General features: G+C 38.4%; 1 protein-coding gene across 4 annotated transcripts in view; it reads right to left on the bottom strand.

The window, feature by feature from the left end:
- Positions 1 to 23,523, bottom strand: part of LOC128685596 (TOG array regulator of axonemal microtubules protein 1) — a 398,406-nt gene that overhangs the window by 58,835 nt on the left and 316,048 nt on the right. For all 4 annotated transcript variants that reach the window (XM_070087883.1, XM_070087884.1, XM_070087885.1 and 1 more), the window contains one exon: positions 14,372 to 14,493. In XM_070087883.1, the coding sequence (XP_069943984.1) occupies positions 14,372 to 14,493 (122 nt within the window). The remainder of the gene's footprint in view (positions 1 to 14,371; positions 14,494 to 23,523) is intronic.

Raw genomic sequence — 23,523 nt, 5'->3', positions numbered from 1 at the left:
AAGGAGGGAAGAGTATATGGAGAAAAAGAGAGAGGTTAAGAGAGTGGTGAAGCAATGTAAAAAGAGAGCAAATGAGAGAGTGGGTGAGATGTTATCAACAAATTTTGTTGAAAATAAGAAAAAGTTTTGGAGTGAGATTAACAAGTTAAGAAAGCCTAGAGAACAAATGGATTTGTCAGTTAAAAATAGGAGAGGAGAGTTATTAAATGGAGAGTTAGAGGTATTGGGAAGATGGAAGGAATATTTTGAGGAATTGTTAAATGTTGATGAAGATAGGGAAGCTGTGATTTCGTGTATAGGGCAAGGAGGAATAACATCTTGTAGGAGTGAGGAAGAGCCAGTTGTGAGTGTGGGGGAAGTTCGTGAGGCAGTAGGTAAAATGAAAGGGGGTAAGGCAGCCGGGATTGATGGGATAAAGATAGAAATGTTAAAAGCAGGTGGGGATATAGTTTTGGAGTGGTTGGTGCAATTATTTAATAAATGTATGGAAGAGGGTAAGGTACCTAGGGATTGGCAGAGAGCATGCATAGTTCCTTTGTATAAAGGCAAAGGGGATAAAAGAGAGTGCAAAAATTATAGGGGGATAAGTCTGCTGAGTATACCTGGTAAAGTGTATGGTAGAGTTATTATTGAAAGAATTAAGAGTAAGACGGAGAATAGGATAGCAGATGAACAAGGAGGCTTTAGGAAAGGTAGGGGGTGTGTGGACCAGGTGTTTACAGTGAAACATATAAGTGAACAGTATTTAGATAAGGCTAAAGAGGTCTTTGTGGCATTTATGGATTTGGAAAAGGCGTATGACAGGGTGGATAGAGGGGCAATGTGGCAGATGTTGCAAGTGTATGGTGTAGGAGGTAGGTTACTGAAAGCAGTGAAGAGTTTTTACGAGGATAGTGAGGCTCAAGTTAGAGTATGTAGGAAAGAGGGAAATTTTTTCCCAGTAAAAGTAGGCCTTAGACAAGGATGTGTGATGTCACCATGGTTGTTTAATATATTTATAGATGGGGTTGTAAGAGAAGTAAATGCGAGGGTCTTGGCAAGAGGCGTGGAGTTAAAAGATAAAGAATCACACACAAAGTGGGAGTTGTCACAGCTGCTCTTTGCTGATGACACTGTGCTCTTGGGAGATTCTGAAGAGAAGTTGCAGAGATTGGTGGATGAATTTGGTAGGGTGTGCAAAAGAAGAAAATTAAAGGTGAATACAGGAAAGAGTAAGGTTATGAGGATAACAAAAAGATTAGGTGATGAAAGATTGAATATCAGATTGGAGGGAGAGAGTATGGAGGAGGTGAATGTATTCAGATATTTGGGAGTGGACGTGTCAGCGGATGGGTCTATGAAAGATGAGGTGAATCATAGAATTGATGAGGGGAAAAGAGTGAGTGGTGCACTTAGGAGTCTGTGGAGACAAAGAACTTTGTCCTTGGAGGCAAAGAGGGGAATGTATGAGAGTATAGTTTTACCAACGCTCTTATATGGGTGTGAAGCATGGGTGATGAATGTTGCAGCGAGGAGAAGGCTGGAGGCAGTGGAGATGTCATGTCTGAGGGCAATGTGTGGTGTGAATATAATGCAGAGAATTCGTTGTTTGGAAGTTAGGAGGAAGTGCGGGATTACCAAAACTGTTGTCCAGAGGGCTGAGGAAGGGTTGTTGAGGTGGTTCGGACATGTAGAGAGAATGGAGCAAAACAGAATGACTTCAAGAGTGTATCAGTCTGTAGTGGAAGGAAGGCGGGGTAGGGGTCAGCCTAGGAAAGGTTGGAGAGAGGGGGTAAAGGAGGTTTTGTGTGCGAGGGGCTTGGACTTCCAGCAGGCATGCGTGAGCGTGTTTGATAGGAGTGAATGGAGACAAATGGTTTTTAATACTTGACGTGCTGTTGGAGTGTGAGCAAAGTAACATTTATGAAGGGGTTCAGGGAAACTGGCAGGCCTTACTTGAGTCCTGGAGATGGGAAGTACAGTGCCTGCACTCTGAAGGAGGGGTGTTAATGTTGCAGTTTAAAAACTGTAGTGTAAAGAACCCTTCTGGGAAGACAGTGATGAAGTGAATGATGGTGAAAGTTTTTCTTTTTCGGGCCACCCTGCCTTGGTGGGAATCGGCCAGTGTGATAATAATAATAAATATATATATATATATATATATATATACAGTGGACCCCCGCATAGCGAACTTAATCCGTGCAAGAGGGCTGTTCGTTATGCGAAATGTTCGCTATGCGAATTAATTTTCCCCATAAGAAATAATGGAAATAAAATTAATCCGTGCAAGACACCCAAAAGTATTAAAAAAAAATTTTTTTACCACAAAAAAATGTTAATTTTAGTACACACAAACTGAAAAAGGCATGCACAATTACATGACACTTACTTTTATTGAAGATCTGGTGATGATTGATGGGATGGGAGGAGGGGAGAGAGAGTGTTAGTGTTTAGAAGGGGAATCCCCTTCCATTAGGACTTGAGGTAGCAAGTCCTTTTCTGGGGTTACTTCCCTTCTTCTTTTAATGCCACTAGGACCAGCTTGAGAGTCACTGGACTTCTGTCGCACAAGATATCTGTCCATAGTGGCCTGTACCTCTCGTTCCTTTATGACTTTCCTAAAGTGTTTCACAACAGTGTCATTGTAATAGTCACCAGCACGGCTTGCAATAGCTGTGTGAGGGTGATTTTCATCAAAAAAGGTTTGCACTTCAAGCCATTTTGCACACATTTCCTTAATCTTTGAAGTAGGCAATTCCTTCAATTTCTCTCTCCCCTCCTCTGAACCAGTTTCCCCAGGTCTGGCCTCTTGCTCTTGAAGTTGATCTATCAGCTCATCAGTGGTTAGTTCTTCATTGTCCTCCTCCACCAACTCTTCCACATCCTCCCCACTAACCTCCAACCCCAAGGACTTTCCCAATGCCACAATGGATTCCTCAACTGGCATAATCATCTCAGGGTTAGCCTCAAACCCTTCAAAATCCCTTTTGTCTACACATTCTGGCCACAGTTTCTTCCAAGCAGAGTTCAAGGTTCTCTTAGTCACTCCCTCCCAAGCCTTACCTATAAGGTTTACACAACTGAGGATATTAAAGTGATCCTTCCAAAACTCTTTTAGAGTCAATCCAGTGTCTGTGGTCACTTCAAAGCACTTTTGAAACAGAGCTTTTGTGTACAGTTTCTTGAAGTTGGAAATGACCTGCTGGTCCATGGGCTGCAGGAGAGGAGTGGTATTAGGAGGCAAAAACTTCACCGTAATGAAGCTCATGTCCCCATAAAGTCGCTCTGCCACGTCTGTAGGATGACCAGGGGCATTGTCTAACACCAGGAGGCACTTAAGGTCTAATTTCTTTTGAGTTAGGTAATCTTTCACATTGGGGGCAAATGCATGGTGTAACCAGTTATAGAAAAATTCCCTAGTGACCCATGCCTTACTGTTTGCCCTCCACAGCACACACAAATTATCCTTGAGGATATTCTTTTGCCTGAACGCTCTGGGAGTTTCAGAGTGATACACTAATAAAGGCTTAACTTTGCAATCACCACTAGCATTGGCACACATCAACAAAGTAAGCCTGTCTTTCATAGGCTTATGTCCTGGGAGTGCCTTTTCCTCCTGAGTAATGTAGGTCCTGCTTGGCATTTTCTTCCAGAACAGGCCTGTTTCATCACAATTAAACACTTGTTCAGGTTCCAGTCCTTCAGTTTCTATGTACTCCTTGAATTCATGCACATATTTTTCAGCCGCTTTGTGGTCCGAACTGGCAGCCTCACCATGCCGTATCACACTATGGATGCCACTACGCTTCTTAAATCTCTCAAACCAACCTTTGCTGGCCTTAAATTCACTCACATCATCACTAGTTGCAGGCATTTTTTTAATTAAATCGTCATGCAACTTCCTAGCCTTTTCACATATGATCGCTTGAGAGACGCTATCTCCTGCTAGCTGTTTTTCATTTATCCACACCAATAAGAGTCTCTCAACATCTTCCATCACTTGCGATCTTTGTTTCGAAAACACAGTTAAACCTTTGGCAACAACAGCTTCCTTGATTGCCGTTTTCTTGCCCACAATAGAACCGATGGTTGATTTTGGTTTCTTGTACAACCTGACCAGGTCGGTGATACGTACTCCACTTTCATACTTATCAATGATTTCTTTCTTAAGTTCAATGGGTATTCTTACCCTTTGAGGTGTAGGGTTGGCACTAGAAGCTTTCTTGGGGCCCATGGTCACTTATTTTCCACAAACAGCACCGAAAACACTGTAATAATACGAAATATTCCGAGTGTATGCTTGGATGTTACCGCGGAGGCTGGCTGGTAAACAATGGGACGGGCGGCACATGTGAGGCTGGCTGAGGCCGCACATTGGACGCGTCTCGGACGAAGTTCGCTGAGCGGGTTTTTGTCTACTATGCGGGGCAAAATTTCAGCGAACAAAGCGTTCGCTATGCGGATTGTTCGCTATGCGATGCGTTCGCTATGCGGGGGTCCACTGTATATATATATATATATATATATATATATATATATATTCCAATTACTTTTTTGCAAGTACCAAAACTATCTTTTGCTAGCTAGTACCAACTACCTCATTTTTTTTTTACTTTTTATTGTGCAATAAACTGCTCAACTTATTTAATATTACAAATCAGATATTACTCCTAAACCAATATTATTTCATAGTGACTATCTGTCCATTTAACTTGTTTACCATTACTTAATTGTAGTCCCTTATATATATATATATTTTTTTTTCCTTTATTTTAGCTTTATATGACTACCTTAGCTCATATATTCACAATTGTTAAAATAATCAAGGTGCTATTCTCAGGTGCTAAAGTTAATAAGTTCACTATTTTGCCATTATACTCCAAAGCTCATTTATTTGATTACCACTTTATTGTTCACCACAACTTATATTAGTCCCTTTTATATTATAATTTTATATTATAATTCTAACTTTAAAGAATTACCTTTAAAGTACTACCTACTATCATATTCCCAAGCTCCATTATTTGATCATCACTTTATTTGTTCACCACAAATTATTTTAGTCCCTTTTATATTGTCTCCTTTATTTTAGCTTTAAAAAACTACCTTAGCTCATTATTTTTACATTTGTTAAATAATTCAGGTGCTATTTTTTTTTTTAGCTTTAGAATATTTACTTTATTTTTTACTTAATTCCAACTATAGATTCACTACAAATCTTATGATTACAAGCATTGATCCTGATACCAACCTCTTATTTAATGACTTAAATGATTCAAACAGTTACTGTAATTACTACACAGCAGAACAATCAAAGGCACTTCTCAGAGCCAACAACAACATAACTATCTTTAACTACAATATCAGATCTTTAAGCAAGCATTACGATGACCTCATAGCATTACTAAATTCCTTGCATGCCAATATGTCCATCATTACACTAACTGAAACCTGGCTAAAGCCTGATACTACAGATGTCTATGCCATTCCTGGTTACACAGCCATACACAACTGTAGGCCAGACCAACAAGGGGGTGGCACTGCTATATACTACTCAGACCAACTAGAATGTATCACTAATACTTGCACAAGGGATGAACATGGGGAATATATAATAGCTAAATTCAAATCCAAATACCTACAAAAACCTCTCACAGTGATAAACATCTACAGAGTTCCACAATCAAACATTAGCCAATTTAGTCAAAACCTAGGAAGTATGATAACTGATGCACGCATGAACAAAGATCACTTACTACTCTCAGGTGACTTCAATATAAATCTCCTGCAAGACCAGGACCCACACATTACTGAATTCACAAACACAATGGGTAACTGCATGTTGCTACCAACAGTAACAAAACCTACAAGAGTTACAGAGACTAGTGTTTCCCTACTTGACCACATCTGGACCAACACCATATCCCCTTTAAAATCAGGCATAATTACAGATAATACCACAGACCACTACCCTACTTTCCTCATAACAACTCTTGGTAAAATACCCCAAGACACTACTAAAGTCACCTTCAGACTTCACAATGAGGCAGCCATTAATAACTTCACAACAGCAGTAACAAACATTGACTGGCACACTGAGCTAGAAATCTATATATATATTGACGAATGTTTTAATAATTTTCTAAAAAAGACCCAATACCTTTATAACAAGCACTGCCCTAAAAATCTAAACAGATGACAGCTAAGAGACTGAACAGTCCCTGGCTAACACCCAGCATTCTCAAATCCATAAATACAAAACACCGATATGAAAAACAGTACAGAATGGGTCACATAACCAGAGACCAAACGAAACGTTACTCGTCAATCCTAACCAGCCTGATAAGAAGGGCTAAAAAATTGTATTATGAAAACAGATTATCCAACTTACGAGGTGATATAAAAAAGACCTGGAAGACCCTATCAGAAATTCTGGGAACAAAAAAGATATCACGACATAGCAAAATAAAATTAGCAAAATCAGATGAACCCCAACTCCCACCAACAGAAACAGCAAACAGACTCAATGATTTCTTCTCCACTATAGGTCAAAACTTTGCCAATAAAATCCCAAGCTCAGATACCCCACCAAATGACTACCTCACTGGCAACTACCCGAACACACTGTTCCTAGCTCCAGTGGGGATTTCAAAGTGAAGCCATTACTAGTGTACCATTCTGAAAATCCCAGAGTGTTCAGGAAAAACAATGTTATGAAGAGTAAATTGTGTGTGTTTTGGAAATCTAATAGTAAGGCATGGGTCACGAGGGAAATTTTCGTCGAGTGGTTCAATGAAGTGTTTGGCCCTAGTGTGAAGGAGTATCTCCTGGAAAAGAAATTGGATCTCAAGTGCGTGCTAGTATTGGACAATGCACCTGCTCATCCTCCAAACTTGGATGACCTAATTTTCGAGGAGTTTGGGTTCATCACAGTAAAGTTCTTGCCCCCGAATACCACTCCTCTCCTCCAACCCATGGACCAGCAGGTTATTGCAAACTTTAAAAAACTCTACACAAAAGCAATGTTTCACAGGTGCTTGACTGCGACCACAGACACTCACTTGACCCTAAGGGAATTTTGGAGAGAACACTTCAGCATCCTCCACTGCATAACCCTTATAGGTATGGCTTGGGATGGAGTGACTACCAGGACTTTGAACTCTGCCTGGAGAAAATTGTGGCCAGATTGTGTCGACAAGAGGGATTTTGAAGGATTTGGGACTGACCCTAATGAGCCTATGTCTGTTGTAAAATCAATTGTGGCACTGGGGAGTTCCATGGGGTTGGATGTGAGTTTGGAGGATGTGGAAGAATTGGTGGAAGACCACAATGAAGAGCTCACCACTGAGGAGCTGCAAGAGCTTCAGCAGGAAGAGCAACAGATCGCAGCTCAGAATCTTGCTGCAGAGGAGGAGGAAGAGAGATGGAAGAAGGTGCCTTCTTCAGAAATTAAAGAGATTTTTACTATGTGGGGTAAGATGGAAAGCTTTATGGAGAAACATCACCGTAACAAGGTTGTTGCAAGCCAGGTTGGCAACATGTACAGTGACAAAGTCTTGGGCCATTTTAGGGAAGTGTTAAAGAGACACCAGAAACAGAGCTCTCTCCACAGTTATTTTGTGAGACAGGACTCCAGTGACTCTCAAGGTGGTCCTAGTGGCATTAAGAAACAGAGAAGAGAAGCAACCCCAGAAAAGCAAATGGTACCTGAGGTGTTGATGGAAGGGGATTCCCCTTCCAAACTATAAACAATCCACTCTCTCTCCTCCTCCAGTCTCCCATACACTAAGAAGAATCTCCAATAAAGGTAAGTGTTATGCTGTTAATGTTTCATTCATCATTTCCCATTGTATTGTTTATGTACTACATGTATATTTCATGTTAAATTTTTTTTTGTTTTAATACTTCTGGGTGTCAGGAACGGATTAATTGTATTTACATTATTTCTTATGGGGAAAATTGATTCGTAAATCATAAATTTCGTTTGTAGTAACGGCTCCAGGAACGGATTAATTACGGACAACGAGGGACCACTGTAGTCACGAAAGCACTTGGAATTTCACTACTCTTTCACAGTGGTTATTTTACACATTTTAAAATCACCTGTTTACTGTGATCTTATTGTGTGTGTGTGTGTGTGTGTACTCACCTATTTGTACTCACCTATTTGTGGTTGCAGGGGTCGAGTCTTAGCTCCTGGCCCCTCCTCTTCACCGGTGTGTGTGTGTGTGTGTTTATGTTTGTGTGTGTGTGTGTGTGTGTGTGTTTATGTTTGTGTGTGTGTGTGTGTTTATGTTTGTGTGTGTGTGTGTGTTTATGTTTGTGTGTGTGTGTGTATATATATATATATATATATATATATATATATATATATATATATATATATGCAAAACAACCACTCTGAAAGAATAGAGAAATTCCAAGCGCTTTCGTGACTACTCACATTATCAAGGAACTATGAAAGTAAAGCATCCAAGGAAGCTATATAAGGGGTCGGCCAGCACCTCACTATCAGATCCCACAATGGTTAAACACGTGACGCGCGGCGACCCAACTTGGATAGGTCCCTTGCACAACTCACCCCCAAGCTATTCTACCCAAGAAAATTTAAAAATTATTATTTGTCCAGAATAGCTTGGGGGTGAGTTGTGCAAGGGACCTATCCAAGTTGGGTCGCCGCGCGTCACGTGTTTAACCGTTGTGGGATCTGATAGTGAGGTGCTGGCCGGACCCCTTATATAGCTTCCTTGGATGCTTTACTTTCATAGTTCCTTGATAATGTGAGTAGTCACGAAAGCGCTTGGAATTTCTCTATTCTTTCAGAGTGGTTGTTTTGCATGTTTTTGTGATCTTATTGCATATATATATATACGTATATATATATGTGTGTGTGTGCAAAACAACCACTCTGAAAGAATAGAGAAATTCCAAGCGCTTTCGTGACTACTCACATTATCAAGGAACTATAGTTCCTTGATAATGTGAGTAGTCACGAAAGCGCTTGGAATTTCTCTATACTTTCAGAGTGGTTGTTTTGCATATTCTGAAATCACCTGTTTACTGTGATCTTATTGCATATATATATATATATATATATATATATATATATATACAGTGGACCCCCGCATAACGATCACCTCCGAATGCGACCAATTATGTAAGTGTATTTATGTAAGTGCGTTTGTACGTGTATGTTTGGGGGTCTTAAATGGACTAATCTACTTCACAATATTCCTTATGGGAACAAATTCAGTCACTACTGGCACCTGAACATACTTCTGGAGTGAAAAAATATCGTTAACCGGGGGTCCACTGTATATATATATATATATATATATACATGTATATATATATTCTAGGTAGTAGGTTGGTTTACAGCAACCGCCCAGGGAGGTACTGTCAAGTGAGTGTAAAATAAAAGCCTGTAATTGTTTTACATGATGGTAAGATTGCTGGTGTCCTTTTTTCTGTTTCATAAACATGCAAGATTTCAGGTACATCTTGCTACTTCTACTTACACTTAGGTCACACTACACATACATGTACAAGCATATATATACACACCCCTCTGGGTTTCCTTCTATTTTTCTTTCTAGTTCTTGTTCTTGTTTATTTCCTCTTATCTCCATGAGGAAGTGGAACAGTATTCTTCCTCCATAAGCCATGTGTGTTGTAAGAGGCGAGCGACCAAAATGCCAGGAGCAAGGGGGCTGGTAACCCTTTCTCCCGTATAAATTACTAAATTTAAAAAGAGAAACTTTTTTTTTGGGGGGGGGGGGCCACCCTGCCTTGGTGGGATACGGCCGGTGTGTTGAAAGAGATGTTAAGTGAATGTATAGGAGCCTTTGAACCAAGTGAGAGAGTAATTGTGGTAGGGGACTTGAATGCTAAAGTAGGAGAAACTTTTAGAGAGGGTGTGGTAGGTAAGTTTGGGGTGCCAGGTGTAAATGATAATGGGAGCCCTTTGATTGAACTTTGTATAGAAAGGGGTTTAGTTATAGGTAATACATATTTTAAGAAAAAGAGGATAAATAAGTATACACGATATGATGTAGGGCGAAATGACAGTAGTTTGTTGGATTATGTATTGGTAGATAAAAGACTGTTGAGTAGACTTCAGGATGTACATGTTTATAGAGGGGCCACAGATATATCAGATCACTTTCTAGTTGTAGCTACACTGAGAGTAAAAGGTAGATGGGATACAAGGAGAATAGAAGCATCAGGGAAGAGAGAGGTGAAGGTTTATAAACTAAAAGAGGAGGCAGTTAGGGTAAGATATAAACAGCTATTGGAGGATAGATGGGCTAATGAGAGCATAGGCAATGGGGTCGAAGAGGTATGGGGTAGGTTTAAAAATGTAGTGTTAGAGTGTTCAGCAGAAGTTTGTGGTTACAGGAAAGTGGGTGCAGGAGGGAAGAGGAGCGATTGGTGGAATGATGATGTAAAGAGAGTAGTAAGGGAGAAAAAGTTAGCATATGAGAAGTTTTTACAAAGTAGAAGTGATGCAAGGAGGGAAGAGTATATGGAGAAAAAGAGAGAAGTTAAGAGAGTGGTGAAGCAATGTAAAAAGAGAGCAAATGAGAGAGTGGGTGAGATGTTATCAACAAATTTTGTTGAAAATAAGAAAAAGTTTTGGAGTGAGATTAACAAGTTAAGAAAGCCTAGAGAACAAATGGATTTGTCAGTTAAAAATAGGAGAGGAGAGTTATTAAATGGAGAGTTAGAGGTATTGGGAAGATGGAAGGAATATTTTGAGGAATTGTTAAATGTTGATGAAGATAGGGAAGCTGTGATTACGTGTATAGGGCAAGGAGGAATAACATCTTGTAGGAGTGAGGAAGAGCCAGTTGTGAGTGTGGGGGAAGTTCGTGAGGCAGTAGGCAAAATGAAAGGGGGTAAGGCAGCCGGGATTGATGGGATAAAGATAGAAATGTTAAAAGCAGGTGGGGATATAGTTTTGGAGTGGTTGGTGCAATTATTTAATAAATGTATGGAAGAGGGTAAGGTACCTAGGGATTGGCAGAGAGCATGCATAGTTCCTTTGTATAAAGGCAAAGGGGATAAAAGAGAGTGAACATTGAACATTAATGTTCAATCTGTCAGACACTGCAACACAAGGGTATCTTGGTACAGACCTGCAATCAACTTCGACAACTTCCACCAGTGAGAGCGGCTGGATTTGAGAAGGACCTGACCTTTCAACATCTGAGTTCTTACCTCTCCTAGTGGCCTACGTCTCACCTCATGGCGCTATAAAAGCTCCATCCTGTCACTTCATCTCCATATTGTTTCATACTATGGAACAATGCTCTTCTCCAGACTGAGGGACTGACCACCTCAAAACTTTAAGGGTGATGGACTGATTACATCGTCTTCAAGTATCTTCTGCTTCTATCAACTTTTCTGTACTTGACTGAAGAAGCCTACTGTGTAGGCGAAACGTTTCATAATAAAGATACCTAACTGTTGCATATGTGTCTTACCTAACATAAAAGAGAGTGCAAAAATTATAGGGGGATAAGTCTGTTGAGTGTACCTGGTAAAGTGTATGGTAGAGTTATAATTGAAAGAATTAAGAGTAAGACGGAGAATAGGATAGCAGATGAACAAGGAGGCTTTAGGAAAGGTAGGGGGTGTGTGGACCAGGTGTTTACAGTGAAACATATAAGTGAACAGTATTTAGATAAGGCTAAAGAGGTCTTTGTGGCATTTATGGATTTGGAAAAGGCATATGACAGGGTGGATAGGGGGGCAATGTGGCAGATGTTGCAAGTGTATGGTGTAGGAGGTAGGTTACTGAAAGCAGTGAAGAGTTTTTACGAGGATAGTGAGGCTCAAGTTAGAGTATGTAGGAAAGAAGGAAATTTTTTCCCAGTAAAGGTAGGCCTTAGACAAGGATGTGTGATGTCACCGTGGTTGTTTAATATATTTATAGATGGGGTTGTAAGAGAAGTAAATGCGAGGGTCTTGGCAAGAGGCGTGGAGTTAAAAGACAAAGAATCACACACAAAGTGGGAGTTGTCACAGCTGCTCTTTGCTGATGACACTGTGCTCTTGGGAGATTCTGAAGAGAAGTTGCAGAGATTGGTGGATGAATTTGGTAGGGTGTGCAAAAGAAGAAAATTAAAGGTGAATACAGGAAAGAGTAAGGTTATGAGGATAACAAAAAGATTAGGTGATGAAAGATTGAATATCAGATTGGAGGGAGAGAGTATGGAGGAGGTGAATGTATTCAGATATTTGGGAGTGGACGTGTCAGCGGATGGGTCTATGAAAGATGAGGTGAATCATAGAATTGATGAGGGAAAAAGAGTGAGTGGTGCACTTAGGAGTCTGTGGAGACAAAGAACTTTGTCCTTGGAGGCAAAGAGGGGAATGTATGAGAGTATAGTTTTACCAACGCTCTTATATGGGTGTGAAGCGTGGGTGATGAATGTTGCAGCGAGGAGAAGGCTGGAGGCAGTGGAGATGTCATGTCTGAGGGCAATGTGTGGTGTGAATATAATGCAGAGAATTCGTAGTTTGGAAGTTAGGAGGAGGTGCGGGATTACCAAAACTGTTGTCCAGAGGGCTGAGGAAGGGTTGTTGAGGTGGTTCGGACATGTAGAGAGAATGGAGCGAAACAGAATGACTTCAAGAGTGTATCAGTCTGTAGTGGAAGGAAGGCGGGGTAGGGGTCGGCCTAGGAAGGGTTGGAGGGAGGGGGTAAAGGAGGTTTTGTGTGCGAGGGGCTTGGACTTCCAGCAGGCATGCGTGAGCGTGTTTGATAGGAGTGAATGGAGACAAATGGTTTTTAATACTTGACGTGCTGTTGGAGTGTGAGCAAAGTAACATTTATGAAGGGATTCAGGGAAACCGGCAGGCCGGACTTGAGTCCTGGAGATGGGAAGTACAGTGCCTGCACTCTGAAGGAGGGGTGTTAATGTTGCAGTTTAAAAACTGTAGTGTAAAGCACCCTTCTGGCAAGACAGTGATGGAGTGAATGATGGTGAAAGTTTTTCTTTTTCGGGCCACCCTGCCTTGGTGGGAATCGGCCGGTGTGATAATAAAAAATATATATATATATATATATATATATATATATATATATATATATATATATATATTTATATATATATATATATATATATATATATATATATATATATATACATATATATATATATATATATATATATATATATATATATATATATATATATATATATGTCGTGCCAAATATGTAAAACTGGTCAGTTAGCAAGAACTCATTTAAAATTAACTCCTTTCTAAAATTTTCTCTTATACATTTAAAGATATATTTTTTTCATTAATGTTAATGTAAAAAATTTTAATTTTGTACCAAAAGAATCTTAGAAAACTTATCTAACCTTATTATAACAAGCGCAATTTATTTTAGCCTAATCCAACTAAATATATTTTAGATTTGTTTACAATAATTTAATACTAAACAAACACAGTGAAATATATTTTTTTCGTTGGGTTCAGAATGATTTTGGCGAAATTATTGCATACACAAATTTTCACTTTTCCTATATGGCAAGATGAGCATTGCTATTTAAGCCAAGATTGCAAGTTCTGCCTATTCGGCACGACATATATATATATATATATCCCTCTTGACTGAGCGCATGGAGTGACAGATGATGGAATTTAATATGGACAAGTGCTATGTAATAGGAAAAAATGAAAACCAGCCATGCTAAGAATATAGATTATGTAATAAAATATTAAAGGCCCCAGACAAAGAGATTGACCCAGGAGTCATTATTGACAAAAGATTGTCACTAGAAGATACCAGAAATGAATTGGTGCAAAACTGAGACACTGGCAACTTTAAAATAGCCTCATGTATATAGACAAAGAAATGCTGATAAAACTGTTCACACATTTTGCAAAAATAGGAATATGCAGCAATGGTATGGTGTCTGTATTAAAAGAACATGAAGGCAAAATAGAAACAGTTCAAAATAGCTCCCAGAATCTAAACATGAGTTAGAAAGAGATTGAAAGCATTAGACATGCTCTCACCAGCTGAAACAAAAATGACCTATGCACCTGTAGCTACAAATTAATAGTTACACACAAACACATGTATGCTGTATGACCTATTTAGATTCAGCAGTTTCTTAGTGTCAAGAGCTTCTGATTCAAGTAACTGGAGCTACCCTCCCATTCCTTGGATTAAATCTTATTGCCTCCATTCCTTATTTCCTAGGTGCTTCATGACCCTTAATGGTTTAGGACACCCCATGAATATAATAATGTTAATAACCAGTAATTACTTCTGAATATGCAGCATAACAACACACACACACACACACACACACACACACACACACACAATCTCTGACAACCAGCCAGTAGACCAAGGAGTTGCATCACTCACCCTTGGAGACAACAGCGAACCCAGTGGAGCGGAGGGCATCACTGGGAAGAGAGTGTGAGGAGGGTGAGGGCAGGGTGCCTACTCTGTGGTTACGCCCAACTCCAAGGTCATACGATGACCGCCTGAAAATATAAAGAAATTTAATGACTCAAGAAATCGTAATGACACGATTGCAAATAAACCATACCCCCGGCCGGGATTGAACCCGCGGTCATAGAGTCTCAAAACTCCAGCCCGTCGCGTTAGCCACGGGCTGGAGTTATGAGACTCTATGACCGCGGGTTCAATCCCGGCCGGGGGTATGGTTTTAAGAAATTTAATAATGTACATATGTATTCTTGAAATATTTTGGGGGGCAATTTAGTAAGCTTGAGAAGGGGATTATTTAGGGAAACATAAACAAAGAGAGAAGGAGTGTTTGTACTCGCCAGTATGTGGTTGAAGGGGCCGAGTCCCAGCTCGTGTAATTTATATAGTATATATACAGTGGAACCTCTACTTGCAAGTTTAATCCGTTCCATGACCTTGCTCGCAACTGGATTTGCTCGTTTGCAGAATCAATTTTCCTCATTTAAATTAACTGAAATGCAATTAATGTGTTCCAGTGGAATTCTGTACTTCAATAATTTCGCTAATATCAACTCTACTGCTTATTTATCTATCTCACTTCATCTAATATGACATAATAAACAATATAAATAACATAGAAACCTGATATATACTCTAGAATGAATAAAATATGTCATTCATGTAGTGGTATGGGCGGTGGACGAGAGTTTGTCTGGAGACCGGGCAAAATACTTCATGAATAATTTCGCTAATATCATCTATACGGCTTATTTATATATCACAGTTCATCTAATATGACATAACAGACAATATAAATAACATAGAAACACAATATATACTCTAGAATGAATAAAATATTATTATTATTATTATTATTATCATTATTATATAAATACTTTGTAATTTTTATTCACACAGAAAATATAAGATTTACTGTGACGTCATTTGTTTACAGTGAAACAGCCAAGCAATGGACCATTTCTCCTAGGTTGAGCTCTATTTCAAGGTACTTTTTGTCGTGAAATCAATCAAAATCATATTATTTCTGTAATTTATCTTCCATTCTATCAAATGAGACCAAAAAAACGAGAATACAACCATAAAAACCATTCGAAATTACCACTAAGGGGTGGCTAATTGCTGAGAAATGAACTCATTAAGAAGCATACCTCACCTATGCTATCTGTGCTTGGGGTTCAACTGCAGCAACACACCTAAAGCCAATAATAAACCAACAAAAAGCCACAGTAAGAATAATCACTAAATTCCATCCCTGCCAACACACCCCCCCACTCTTCATAGATCTAAACTTACTCCCTGTTCAGAACATCCACACTTACTACTGAGCAATCTATATCTACAGGACCTTAAATTCCAATATTAACCTTGACCTAAAATGCTTGATAGTTGTGACAGGATCCACAGGCATAACACCAGACACAAACATCTCTATGATATTCCCCGTGTTCGACTAAACCTTTACAAAAATTCAATGTATTTCAAAGGACCTAAAATCTGGAACACCCTACCTGAAAACTCTAGAACTGCAGACACATTCATCACTTTCAAAACTACAGTTAGAAAACATCTTATCTCCCTGATCCACCCCGACAACTAACTACATGATAACCACCTGGTGGTTCACAATTACACTCACTCACCCACTGACTATAAACCCAGAAATACTAATCTTAATCTTAAAATAATAAATCCTAACTAGTCATAGGTTTGCCTATGATACTCCAATATAGACACCTTGTATTGTGCCAAAACAAAAGCATTCACATTGCTAAACTAACAAATTATGATGTAGTCACTTAGCCTTAACACCATAATCTGTAAGGTTTTAATGTTAAGAATTAATCTAAGTCTGCTCGAAATACCTAGCCATGCTAGGTGTCCTAGTGGCCCCCTCTGTAATTAGTATTTTATAACATGTAAACCACACAATACCCAAAACCTGTAAACCCCACATTGTAACCCTTATAGAGAATAAACTTGAACTGAATGAATTGAATCTTTCCATCATACATTGCCCAAGTTTCAATAAGATAGTCCAACAAACAAATGAGATACAATTCCCGAGATCAAGAGCAAGAGCCCCTCACCAGTGTCAAGGAACCTGCCTTGAGGTCTGCTCGCTTGTGAAAATTTTGCTCGCATATGGAAGCAAAAAATTGACCCATCGACTGCTCGTATTTGGAAAAACTCGCAAGTAGAGGTTCCACTGTGTGTATATGTATATGTATATATATATATATATATATATATATATATATATATATATATATTTATTTATTTATATTTATAGGTAGTAGGTTGGTAGACAGCAACCACCCAGGGAGGTACTACCGTCCTGCCAAGTGAGTGTAAAACGAAAGCCTGTAATTGTTTTACATGATGGTAGGATTGCTGGTGTCTTTTGTCTGTCTCATAAATATGCAAGATTACAGGTACGTCTTGCTACTTCTACTTACACTTAGGTCACACTACACATACATGTACATGTTTATTTATACACACTCATCTGAGTTTTCTTTGATTTTATCTTAATAGTTCTTGGTCTTATTACTTTTCCTTTTATATCCATGTGGAAGTGGAATAAGAATCTTTCCTCCGTATGCCATGCGTGTTGTAAAAGTCAACTAAAATGCCAGGAACAATGGGCTAGTAACCCCTTTTCCTGTAAAGATTACTAAAAAGAATAAGAAGAAGAAAATTGTCAAAGTGGGAAGTCTGAATGTGCGTGGATGTTGTGCAAATGATAAGAAAGAGATGATTGTGGATGTTATGAATGAGAAGAAACTGGATGTCCTGGCTTTAAGTGAAACAAAGCTGAAGGGGGTGGGAGAGTTTCAATGGAGAGGAATAAATGGGATTAGGTCAGGGGTTTCAAATAGAGTTAGAGCTAAAGAAGGAGTAGCAATAATGTTGAAGGATAAGCTATGGCAGGAAAAGAGGGACTACAAATGCATAAATTCAAGGATTATGTGGAGTAAAATAAAGATTGGATGTGAAAAGTGGGTTATAGTAAGCGTGTATGCACCTGGAGAAGAGAGAAGTGTAGAGGAGAGAGAGAGATTCTGGGAAATGTTGAGTGAATGCGTGGGGAGTTTTGAATCAAGTGTGAGAGTAATGGTGGTTGGGGATTTCAATGCTAAAGTGGGTAAAAATGTTATGGAGGGAGTAGTAGGTAAATTTGGGGTGCCAGGGGTAAATGTAAATGGGGAGCCTTTAACCCTTTCAGGGTCCAAGGCCCAAATCTGGAGTCACGCACCAGTGTCCAAGAATTTTAAAAAAAAAAATTTGTTATTTTTTCTTATGAAATCGTAGAGAATCTTTTTGTGAAGGTAATAAAACAAAAAGTACGAAATTTGGTGGAAAATTGACGAAATTATGCTCTCGCGAATTTTGATGTGTCAGCGATATTTACGAATCGGCGATTTTGCCGACTTTGACTCCCATTTTAGGCCAATTACATTATTCCAATGAACCAAATTCTTAGCTATTTCACTAGTATTACTTCTATTCTATCGATTGAGCACAAGAAATCGCCAAGTCAACTGTTTCAACTACAAAACAAAGTGATCGGAAATTGTTAATTTGGCCAATTTAACACAAAGTTCAAAATATTCCAATTTCAAAATAGGGTCCAGAATGAACAATGTAGGCATTCCTGGCACTAAACTAACATTTCCTCTGTTCATTAGTTATGTTTTGAGGCTTTACAAATAAATTCCATTTTGATTTTTTATTCACATAATGAATTTTTATTCACACCAAAAAATAGAAGATTTACTGTTATGCAATACTGTAATAACTGTATAAATATGATCACCATATTTGTGAATGTATATTAGACCCACCAGCTGACGTGTATTAGACGCGTGAGGTCGCTTGTTTACTCTTGAATATCGGCAAAAATTTAACATTTCCGCTACTTTGAGCTCAGTTTCAAGCCATTTCCAATGCTAAAACCAATCAAAATCATCTCTATTTCTGTAATATGTCTTCCATTCTATCAAATGAGACCAAGAAATCGCAAATACAACTATAAAAAACATACGAAAAAACACTGCAAAGTTGCTATTTTAATCGAAAAATCATGATTTCATTTTTTTTCTCTCATTATACACAGTGTGCTGCAGGATGTGTTTTTATGTGGTGCACACATACCACATAGATGTATTCTCTCATATCTAGGCCCAAATGTACCACTCACAGTTTATGAGAGTGAGCTGAGCTCATGGCGTAGATCTACGGTTTGGACCCTGAACGTAAAGCCGTAGATCTACGGGACGGACCCTGAAAGGGTTAATTGAGCTATGTGTAGAAAGAAATTTGGTAATAAGTAATACATATTTTATGAAAAAGAGGATAAATAAATATACAAGGTATGATGTAGCACGTAATGAAAGTAGTTTGTTAGATTATGTATTGGTGGATAAAAGGTTGATGGGTAGGCTCCAGGATGTACATGTTTATAGAGGGGCAACTGATATATCAGATCATTATTTAGTTGTAGCTACAGTTAGAGTAAGAGGTAGATGGGAAAAGAGGAAGGTGGCAACAACAAGTAAGAGGGAGGTGAAAGTGTATAAACTAAGGGAGGAGGAAGTTCGGGCGAGATATAAGCGCCTATTGGCAGAAAGGTGGGCTAGTGCAAAGATGAGTAGTGGGGGGGTTGAAGAGGGTTAGAATAGTTTTAAAAATGCAGTATTAGAATGTGGGGCAGAAGTTTGTGGTTATAGGAGGGTGGGGGCAGGAGGAAAGAGAAGTGATTGGTGGAATGATGAAGTAAAGGGTGTGATAAAAGAGAAAAAGGTAGCTTACGAGAGGTTTTTACAAAGCAGAAGTGTTATAAGAAGAGCAGAGTATATGGAGAGTAAAAGAAAGGTGAAGAGAGTGGTGAGAGAGTGCAAAAGGAGAGCAGATGAAAGAGTGGGAGAGGCACTGTCAAGAAATTTTATTGAAAATAAGAAAAAATTTTGGAGTGAGTTAAACAAGTTAAGAAAGCCTAGGGAAAGTATGGATTTGTCCGTTAAAAACAGAGTAGGGGAGTTAGTAGATGGGGAGAGGGAGGTATTAGGTAGATGGCGAGAATATTTTGAGGAACTTTTAAATGTTGAGGAAGAAAGGGAGGCAGTAATTTCATGCACTGGCCAGGGAGGTATACCATCTTTTAGGAGTGAAGAAGAGCAGAATGTAAGTGTGGTGGAGGTACGTGAGGCATTACGTAGAATGAAAGGGGGTAAAGCAGCTGGAACTGATGGGATCATGACAGAAATGTTAAAAGTAGGGGGGGATATAGTGTTGGAGTGGTTGGTACTTTTGTTTAATAAATGTATGAAAGAGGGGAAGGTACCTAGGGATTGGCGGAGAGCGTGTATAGTTCCTTTATATAAAGGGAAAGGGGACAAAAGAGATTGTAAAAATTATAGAGGAATAAGTTTACTGAGTATACCAGGAAAAGTATACGGTAGAGTTATAATTGAAAGAATTAGAGGTAAGACAGAATGTAGAATTGCGGATGAGCAAGGAGGTTTCAGAGTGGGTAGGGGATGTGTAGATCAAGTGTTTACATTGAAACATATATGTGAACAGTATTTAGATAAAGGTAGGGAAGTTTTTATTGCATTTATGGATTTAGAAAAGGCATATGATAGAGTGGATAGAGGAGCAATGTGGCAGATGTTGCAAGTTTATGGAATAGGTGGTAAGTTACTAAATGCTGTAAAGAGCTTTTATGAGGATAGTGAGGGCTCAGGTTAGGGTGTGTAGAAGAGAGGGAGACTACTTCCCGGTAAAAGTAGGTCTTAGACAGGGATGTGTAATGTCACCATGGTTGTTTAATATATTTATAGATGGGGTTGTAAAAGAAGTAAATGCTAGGGTGTTCGGGAGAGGGGTGGGATTAAATTATGGGGAATCAAATTCAAAATGGGAATTGACACAGTTACTTTTTGCTGATGAAACTGTGCTTATGGGAGATTCTAAAGAAAAATTGCAAAGGTTAGTGGATGAGTTTGAGAATGTGTGTAAAGGTAGAAAGTTGAAAGTGAACATAGAAAAGAGTAAGGTGATGAGGGTATCAAATGATTTAGATAAAGAAAAATTTGATATCAAATTGGGGAGGAGGAGTATGGAAGAAGTGAATGTTTTCAGATACTTGGGAGTTGACGTGTCGGCGGATAGATTTATGAAGGATGAGGTTAATCATAGAATTGATGAGGGAAAAAAGGTGAGTGGTGCGTTGAGGTATATGTGGAGTCAAAAAACGTTATCTGTGGAGGCAAAGAAGGGAATGTATGAAAGTATAGTAGTACCAACACTCTTATATGGATGTGAAGCTTGGGTGGTAAATGCAGCAGCGAGGAGACGGTTGGAGGCAGTGGAGATGTCCTGTCTAAGGGCAATGTGTGGTGTAAATATTATGCAGAAAATTCGGAGTGTGGAAATTAGGAGAAGGTGTGGAGTTAATAAAAACATTAGTCAGAGGGCAGAAGAGGGGTTGTTGAGGTGGTATGGTCATTTAGAGAGAATGGATCAAAGTAGAATGACATGGAAAGCATATAAATCTATAGGGGAAGGAAAGAGGGGTAGGGGTCGTCCTCGAAAGGGTTGGAAAGAGGGGGTAAAGGAGGTTTTGTGGGCGAGGGGCTTGGACTTCCAGCAAGCGTGCATGAGCGTGTTAGATAGGAGTGAATGGAGACGAATGATACTTGGGACCTGACGATCTGTTGGAGTGTGAGCAGGGTAATATTTAGTGAAGGGATTCAGGGAAACCGGTTATTTTCATATAGTCGGACTTGAGTCCTGGAAATGGGAAGTACAATGCCTGCACTTTAAAGGAGGGGTTTGGGATATTGGCAGTTTGGAGGGATATGTTGTGTATCTTTATACGTATATGCTTCTAAACTGTTGTATTCTGAGCACCTCTGCAAAAGCAGTGATAATGTGTGAGTGTGGTGAAAGTGTTGAATGATGATGAAAGTATTTTCTTTTTGGGGATTTTCTTTCTTTTTTGGGTCACCCTGCCTCGGTGGGAGACGACCGACTTGTTGAAAAAAAAATATATATATATATATATATATATATATATATATATATATATATATATATATATATATATATATATATATATATATATATATATATATACATATATATATATATATATATATATATATATATATATATATATATATATATATATATATATATATATATATATATGTATATACAGGAAGGCCCCACTTATACGGCTGGTTAGGTTCCAGGCTACCGCCATAAAGCGGAAACCGCCGTAAAGTGGAACACCCTTTTTTTCCACTTACAAATGCATACAAACACTAGATAACAAGTTTACACTAACATATATTAAGTTAGCAATAGAACCAGGCATCAAAAAACAATAAAAAGTACAATACACACATAGTGCACTCATTACTTACCTTAAAATATTTATAGTCTTAATCTAGGGTGAGACAAGTAGTATTTATTGTAAGAAATCAAGTGTGGTATGTATGGTAGTCAGCCAGGCTACCATACCAGGCCACCCCACCCACACATACAATTCTATGATATTTAAGCATCCCAGAGCGATAAAATGTATATACAGTTCACTCATTACTTACCTTAAAATATAGGGTGAGATGAGTAGTATTTATTGTAAAAAATCAAGTGTGGTATGTATGGTAGTCAGCCGGGCTACCATACCAGGCCAACCCACCTACACAATATTCTATTACATTTAAGCATCCCAGAGCGATAAAATGTATATACAGTTCACTCATTACTTACCTTAAAATATTTGTAATTGTAGTCTTAATGTAGGGTCAGGAGTAAGTAAATGAGATAAAACGAATAAATGAGAGAGAGAAAGAATGAGTGCATGAAAGAGGACAGGCGCAGAGTTATGTAAACAAACCAGGCGAAGTTAAGTTTTGTAAACGAAGTGTACACGTCTGGTTTGTGTACAGGTTGTCTCTGCATTGATACGGTAGAATAAATAAAGAAGAACACTCCCATTCTCATGTAACATCATTTTGAGAAGAAATGATGCTCTGAGTGAAGGCAATGGAAATAAGTCACTCTGACTTTTTTGGGTTATCCTAGGTTCTCTACACATATGTTGTTATGTATGATAATCTATGTAACTGTATTTGTGTATACCTGAATAAACTTACTTACACACATACGAAAGGAATAATTTTCTACAGTTACCCCCAGTAACACATTTTCTCTTATGTTAGATTAGAGAAAATGTTATTCTTGGCATCACTTGTACAAGTTATCTGGCTACCACATCTCATATTTATGTTTATTTATTCTATTGTAGGGTGTATTTATCATCTTTTTATGTTATGTATCGTGTTTATTATATAATTTTGAAAAAAATATCATGGATGAATTAATGAAAATGTGTATATTAACATAATATACAACATTTAATGAGACTCGGTGATTATTATTAGCATTTCTAATATGGCATCACTTGTGCAAGTCGTCTGCTACCACATCTCATATTTATGTTTATTTATTCTATTGTGGGGTGTATTTATCATCTTTTTATGTTATGTATCGTGTTTATTATAAAATTTTGAAAAAATATCATAGATGGATTAATGAAAATGTGTATTTAACGTAATATACGACATTTAAATGAGACTCGATGATTATTATTATCATTACTAATATGACGTCTGGAGACATAAGACACAATTACTGATTTTAATGTGTACCTGCATGGCAGCACAGTATGTAAGTTTATTTAAGTACAGGTATACATAAGTACAGTGGACCCCCGCATAACGATCACCTCCGAATGCGACCAATTATGTAAGTGTATTTATGTTAGTGCGTTTGTACGTGTATGTTTGGGGGTCAGAAATGTACTAATCTACTTCACAATATTCCTTATGGGAACAAATTCGGTCAGTACTGGCACCTGAACATACTTCTGGAGTGAAAAAATATCGTTAACCGGGGGTCCACTGTATAATTATCAGAGTATATATAAAATATGAAATAACTTTTAAAAACATTTGAAATTTTGGAGTTTCCAGACAAAATGGAGAGAC

The sequence above is a fragment of the Cherax quadricarinatus genome, chromosome 23 (genome assembly GCF_038502225.1).
Source record: "Cherax quadricarinatus isolate ZL_2023a chromosome 23, ASM3850222v1, whole genome shotgun sequence".
Lineage (NCBI taxonomy): Eukaryota > Metazoa > Arthropoda > Malacostraca > Decapoda > Parastacidae > Cherax > Cherax quadricarinatus.
Note: the sequence above shows the minus strand (reverse complement) of the source record. Positions and strands in the feature narration are given on the sequence as shown.